The sequence below is a fragment of the Austrofundulus limnaeus genome, unplaced genomic scaffold (assembly GCF_001266775.1).
Source record: "Austrofundulus limnaeus strain Quisiro unplaced genomic scaffold, Austrofundulus_limnaeus-1.0 Scaffold9, whole genome shotgun sequence".
In the NCBI taxonomy this organism is placed as follows: domain Eukaryota; kingdom Metazoa; phylum Chordata; class Actinopteri; order Cyprinodontiformes; family Rivulidae; genus Austrofundulus; species Austrofundulus limnaeus.
This window is the reverse complement of record NW_013952411.1, coordinates 420,138-427,435: the sequence shown is the minus strand read 5'-3', so window position 1 is coordinate 427,435 and position 7,298 is coordinate 420,138. Positions and strand designations below refer to the sequence as shown.

Below are 7,298 nucleotides of genomic sequence, written 5' to 3'. Positions count from 1 at the left end.
TAATGGAAGTTAACAAACATTACAGACATTCAGTTTTAAGATAAGATAAGATAAACCTTTATTGTGATTGTACAGAGCACAATGAAATTACAGTTCAGAACACACATTCACAATTTTTCATACACTTAAAAGAAGTGGGCAGAAGTATATTTATGACAGTTTTCTTTCAAGATTAAACAGTTCAATTTAAAAGTTTGTCCTTAAAACCTGTTGTTTATGTTGAAGAGAAAAAAATGGTGATATCTATCAATAAACATTTTCATCGAATCGTGATTAATCGATTTTGAACTTAATGAATCGAAATCGAATCAATTTAGAGAATTGACCCTAGTTGTATGGATGCATCTGTAGCTATTTACGCTGTTGGAACAGAGTTGAGAGTTGGTTGCAACTCGTGTGTCAAATATGAATGATGGACCATGTCAAGCATACTCRGTTCATGTAACTGTCTGATGCTATAAGAAAATTCTGAACTGTTAAAGAAAGAAAGGCTAATAAATTTAGGCAAAAAAAAAGAATGGCTAATAAATGAGGAATTGGTGATTTTTATGTGTGGGTGGGCTTAAATTTGTAATAATTTAAGAAAAGAAAGGGTTAAATGTGTCAACCAACCTCTCCTTTTCAGCCTAAAGAGGACCACCATCGCACTTACTTAGGTGGAGCGTGGTTTAAAGCCAGTGTTTCAAATTAAAATGTGATGTCAGTGTGGACCACTGCTCAGAGTTCAACGTTGACCCCTGGGTGCTAGTTCGCCTYGTTGAGGGTTTGAGCGCAGCTGCCGCGGAGGCAGAGCGAGAGAGGCGAGCTGCAAGTTCAGGCTGCATCTGAAGAGCGTTTGTCTCTGAGTGCGTGTGGACGGTCGCGGTGCGGTGCAGCTGGCGAGGGCTGAGRGGACGGCGAGGTAGAGTTGATGCAGCTGCTGCATTGATACAGGACTCTGACCAAAACTCACCTTCTCGCCTTTAAATCACACGGCTGGACGTTTTCCAGAAAACTCAATTAGTTCCACATCGTTTTGTTCATATGAAGACATTTAAATAGTTTTATAAAATGTTTCTCATTAGTCATAATCCCTTTGAATGAGTAAAAGTTGCAGTTTTAAACTTAAAATTACAAGTATTCAAGACTGTGTGGATCTCAAAGTGGAATAAATAGATGGAATAAAACTAATGTAGCAAATTAGATAGTTTGTGCTTCCTTTGTACTTATTGTTGGAAATCAAAGACATCAGCAAACTGCTGCAAAGGGAACATTGTTAAGTTACATTCATGGCAAACTGAGGTATCTATTCTGGAAGGCTGTGCAATTTAGCGTCTAGTATGTAAGAGAGTGGTCGGGACAAAGCGACTTGTTTGTCCATGGCCTTTTAAGTGTGGTCCTTGTTCTCCAGAAATGTGGCTGAACAATTACAATAGTGGAGAGGCATTCAGCTGCAGGTGCATTACTTCCAGTTAGATATTAGCTGATGTCTGAAAGGGGGGAATTAGTAGTATGTTGTATTAGCCTTTTGTAGTGCATTTTGCTCAGACCTTCTTCATTTCCCAGTTTTCAATGCTGAGCAGCAAGGGTCTGTGTGCTCCAATAATGCCCATCACACATGTAAATGGTGTGAAAGGGCTTCTTAGCAAAGTGTTCTCATGTCAATCCTTGTGGAAATGGATACAATGCAAACATTACAGCTGAACTAACCACACGTTGCACTGAGTAAAAAGTCCAGGGGTAGAAGCCCTTTGTCTCTGAGGCTCTTTGAAATCGCAGGGGCCAAATTCATTTGATTGGGTTCAYTTGGCAGGATTAGAGGAGAGGCCTCCATTATGGATGCCCAAAGGTTTGTTAAGCTGAAATCAATTCATAAGATTTTTTTCCCCCAGTGAGAAGTAGAAATGTGTTTATTGTGGCAACTTCATCACATATTCATGGTTTAACATAAGTAGTAAATGCACGGATTTAAGTGGCCTTGTCAGGGGGAGGGGGGGGGAGCGCTACCGAGGTCTCTGCTCAGCTGACAGTTTTAATTGCCTAATGGTTTTCTTTTCAGCAGTGCCAAAAATGAACTCCTAGTTAAATTTTTGCGCTTTTGACTAAACAAAGAAGAGAAACATTTTAATTTCCTAATCCTGTAAGTGTTTTTTTTTTACACTGTTCTGATTAGTTTGTTTAAAATAGTAAATCAGATCTTGTTGTGTTATCCAGCCTGATGATGTTGAAGGGAAGGTTCGGGAGATAATTCCTGCTGGTTTCACCTCCAACACGGACGACTTTATCTCCCTGCTGGAGAAGGAGGCCAATTTCAAGCCCTTTGGCACCATGTTGCACTCTTACACCATCCACAACGAGGAGGCGGGAGAGCTCACCTACCAGGTTCACAAGGTGCCCTCACACCAAACCATCTCATCAAGACTTGTCTGAGTTTGTCCATTTCAGGGCGAGATTTAAACCTTTTAACGGTTTTTGCTTCGTTCGCCCCAGGCCGACATCACCTGCCCCGGATTCCAAGAGTACCACGAGCGCCTGCAGACCTTCCTCATGTGGTTCATCGAGACTGCCAGTTTCATTGACACAGACGACGATCGTTGGGACTTCTTTCTTGTGTGAGTGCCCTCCTTAATTGACACCAACCCCCCCTCCGCAGCTTTACCCTAAAGGCTTTATTGTGTCATTGAAAAACAAAGCCCCCCTTTGAGGCGCTTGTGACCAATTACCAGGCCAGTTTGATTATATTTCCCCCTGTAGGAGAATTGTTGATGAGGCAAGAGCTTCCTTTGTGCCAAAAGCCCTTTTCAGATTTTTCAGGGGCAAGAGCTGAATTGAATACTGTTGTCTTTTGAAACACTGAACAATGTCTTAACAGTAAAAAGAGCCTCTGCCAGTGTTTTCTTTACCCTGGCACCTATTAATAGTGACAATGGGCAAAATGGACTGAAGTGATTTGGAGGAGCTCAAACCCTCCTCCAAACCCTTCTCTTCCTCTAAGTTGCAGTACTCCAATTAAGTGCATAATGTATTCAGGTTGTAGCAGGTGTACCAATCAGGGCCTGGCTGTTCGAACATGCTGATGTGGTGGGGGTGGGTGGGCACGAGAACAGAGAGGCTAAAATGGACACTGCATGGGAGTGTGCCTGTAATTGACCTGTTTGCCTTTGTCTTTTATCTGCAGATTTGAAAAGTACAATAAAGACGGGGAGACTCTCTACGCAACTGTTGGCTACATGACAGTTTATAATTACTACGTATACCCAGACAAAACCCGACCACGTGTAAGGTAATTGCTGGGGCAGCACGTGCCTTCCCTTTCTTTTGTGTTAAAAAAGGAGTGGAAAATTATACATTTCTTTATCCTCTTCCTAAAAAGCCCAAATTACTGGCTTATATAGCCAACCATTCAACCAGATCTTGTTTCAGTACCAAACCAGGGTGATTTGTATCTGAAAACAACTGTATAGATAAGCATTTGATGAGATCTGGTTTGTTGCATTGATGAATCATTGTAACGGTCTATTATTTACTGCTTTCAATCAAGGAGGTTTTTTTTTTTTTACCAAGGAAAAAAAACCAGTTACTTGCACATCAGATAAACGTTTTTCACAGTTTTGAACATTTTTTCCCCTCATTTGGTTGGATTTTTTTCCTTTAACTAAACAGCCAAATGCTGATTCTGCCTCCGTTCCAAGGAGAAGGTCATGGTGCCCAGCTCCTGGAGGCGGTGCACAGGTTTTACTGCAGCCTGCCCAAAGTGCAAGACATTACAGGTGAGCGTGGACTTTTTTGAGATATTAAGATATAGTCTGAAGATCGAGACACCGTTTCGTGTTTTTTTCTCTGCAGTTTGTTGGTGCAGATAAGTTAAGGCTTCAACATACTCCATCCAAAGCCGACCAGTCTCCACCCATGAGTTTTGTCCGTGTGACTATTTTTTATAAATGTCTGCTTCCTGGTAGCCAACAACAGTCGGCTTCTGGAAGCAAGTCGTTTTTAAAATATTTTTAAAGCCAGTGGTTGAAGTAAAATTCAGCATCCGAGCGCTTTTAGAACAAACTCAACACTCCCACAAACGTCTGACACAATAAGTTCTTATGCGGAGGTGGGGTAAAACGTTCTTCCGGCAGGGTGTGACAAAAGGGGTGGCAGAGTCGACGCTGAGAACACGGTGACATAATCTTCGTCATGAAACTGAAAATCCGAGCCAATTTAGGCAGTTCGGATGAAGTGTGAAGTAGGCTAAAATCTGCAGTGATGGTTCATCTTCCAGAATATTTTGTCGGATCTAAAGAAACGATTTGCACTGAGATGTTGCAAAGAAAATGTTTAAAAACACCTAAGGATGAAACTATATTTGAAAGACCTTTTAAAAATGTTTTGTCTTGCTTAGAGGATTTTGCATTTGTTGTTTTTCTAGCTGTGGCCACAAGGTTGTCAATACTAGCTGCGTCTCTCAAGGAGTATGGGGTACCAGACCAAAGCACTGTTTGGTCCTTGTACAACCAGTGCCATAGCTTGGTCCTCATTGCCGGCAGTAAGTCAGGCTCGTTTCTGGTGAGAGTTGGACTCCATCAAGGTTGCGCTTTGTCRCTGATTCTATTCATGAATTTTATGGACTTGGGAATGCATTTCTGCTTTTTGCAGATGATGTGGTCCTATTGGCTTCATCARATCGTGATCTGCCTCAAAATCAGAGACCATGGTCTTGAGCCGGACAAAGAGTAGAGTGACCCCTCTGGGTCTGGGAAGAGGTGGCTTGGCATCTGGTTAGGGATGGATGTTTTCATTTTATATAGCTCTCTCTTTGAAAGGCAGATGACATTTGCTAAAAAAAAATCTCTTTTTCTTCCAGTATTACAGTTTGTTTGTAAGAGACATGATGAACCACAACCTGTGCATCAGGAGCCTTTGAGCAAATAATAGTTCATTTGTGGTCTGATTTGTCTCAAACAAATTTTCATGCAGCCTCACTTGGGACAGCCTATCAAAAGCATTTTAAGTTTAGGGTGGGTGTGTTTTGGACTTAGCTCCGCATTTTAATGCTTTTATTCAAGGAGTTGTCAGCAGTTACGAGTAAAACACAAAGCAATAATAGACAAGTTATAAAATATAAAAATAATAATAGTAAATTGAAAAATAATATGAATTGCACATGAAATGTATTGCATATTATCAGAGGCTCTTAAATTGGTCAACAATTCCTCCTTGAAGGCTAAACTAAACGACAATAATGACATTTTAGTTTTAGTTATATCTGTGCATTTGTGTAGCAATGTACAAATACACAAAATGAGCAGAGAGATTTGAATTGCAATGACCGTTGTCAAACTATGATTCTTACAGCTCTGTTAAAACAGGACTATTGCATCAAGTGTGTAACTTATATACAAACCCATGGTCAACTTGTGTTAACTGTTTCTTACGGTTTCTGTTTGCAGCTGAAGACCCCTCAGAGAACTACGTGAAGCTCAGAGACTATGTTCTGGTGAAGCTCTGCCAAAGCCTGCCGCCCTTCGCTGCCGACAAGTTGCCCCTCGGCTTCTCGGCGGACATGATCAAAGAGGCGCAGGAGAAGCTGAAAATCAACAAGGTGTGCAAAAAGCCCCCCACAAAAAGCTGGTTTAATTTCTGAATTTATTGTTGAAAGATGAGTTGCAGTTAAAGTAGACATCAGATGACTGATAGGTGGGTWATAATTTGGTAATAAAATGTGAAAGGCAGCAAAACCAACACATTTCAGAAAAATTGTTTATGGGTCAGAGGAAACACAAGAAGTGTAAAAAGCTACAAATATAAAACATTCTTCTACACATGCATGTCTACCAAAAATTTTACTGCTCAGTAACATATGAGTTTTCCAATTTTCCAGTTAAATACCAGCTGTGTTTCACACCCTCCATGGTGTGAAATATACAGGGAAAAAGATAAATAKGTTGAGGAGCTGTAATCTGCTTTTTGGAGGAAAATGCAACCAAAAGGAAAAAAAACAACCTGACAATTCTCCTTTTTACCCAGTCTAATAACATGAAGGATATTAGTTGTAGGTGTCAAAGTTATTATATTATATGTGTCAGTTGCGCTTTTTTTCTTTTTCCTCACAGAAACACGCAAGGAGAGTGTATGAAATCTTGCGTTTAAGAGCGACAGACATGAGTGATGAAGAACAAGCAAGAGCGTATCGGTTAGAGGTGAAGAGGAGGCTCTTTGGACCGTACAGAGTGAGTTTCTAACTATTACAGCTTCACACGTCAGCGTGGAGTGGATGGAAAAAGGGTTTTYAGAGTGACGTGTCTGAGTGATTTCCTCATSTATTCAAATAAATGTGAAGCTCAAATCATCTTTACTGTCAAACATGAATCCAGTCTTCCACTTCTTGTTAGCATAACATTAGAGTTGTTTGATTGGGGGAAGACAAATGCTGCATTCACTGCATACACTTGATCGGCTCACAGCCTTGCATTGTCACTATTTATTATGTTACCTTTTAAAACATCAGAAAAATTGATCTTAAGTCCTGTGAAAATTGATAGATTACGAGTGGCRTATTGTTGCAGCCACAATAGGGCACACCAGGCGCCTGGATTCACTGCTGCTGGAGCTTTTTCTCCTATTCAGGCATGTCATTAGTCAGGATTTGCATTTCTTTGGGAGAAATAATTTTATGAACATGCGCTTAAAGCACTTTGTCAAAAAAGGCTGCAACTATTCAGGATTCAATGCTTTTCAAAGCTGGTGCACTTTTTGTATTGTGTTTGTGTTGTTTTTTGATGCTTCGGGTGAGTAGCTCACTGTGTTGTTTAAAAAAAAACACAGAAAGCGTCCCCTCTGAGTTTCAAACTCAACATGGGAAACACTGAGTAGATCCACACACCAGAATAACCCCCTACATCCTGTTTCCCAGTGACATTTTCTGTTTGAGCTGCTCAGTGAAATTTTGCATGCCACCCATTAGAGAATATGCTGTCAGCGGGGAAACCGCACGTCGCAGGGAAAGGCAGAAACTGACATGGAAAAGACCTATGTGGTAGCAGTGGGATGGAGGAATTCCTTGGGAGAGTGGCAGCRAAAGATCTGGTAGCCAGATGCAAATGTTTCATTTTTTATTTTATTCACCCATYAGGAGATTAGGAGAACATCAGGAGAACTCTGCAAATGTAAATGATTGTATATTTCTGCTCTTACTCCCATTTCCCATTTTATCATATCTATATATGCAGGACGCACAACATGGGGTTTGTAGTGTGTAGTATGTATAGAACATTTTGAAGTTCTCTATGGAATTAAAATGACATCATTTGCCTTGGGGCGGGGCGGGGAGG

General features: G+C 40.8%; 1 protein-coding gene across 1 annotated transcript in view; it reads left to right on the top strand.

The window, feature by feature from the left end:
* hat1 (histone acetyltransferase 1) overlaps positions 1-7,298 on the top strand; it is a gene marked incomplete in the record, with an annotated part of 19,641 nt that overhangs the window by 6,838 nt on the left and 5,505 nt on the right. Inside the window, 6 exon segments of the mRNA XM_014001257.1 lie at positions 2,194-2,370; positions 2,470-2,591; positions 3,158-3,262; positions 3,643-3,749; positions 5,418-5,569; positions 6,081-6,197. Coding sequence (XP_013856711.1) covers positions 2,194-2,370; positions 2,470-2,591; positions 3,158-3,262; positions 3,643-3,749; positions 5,418-5,569; positions 6,081-6,197 — 780 coding nt within the window.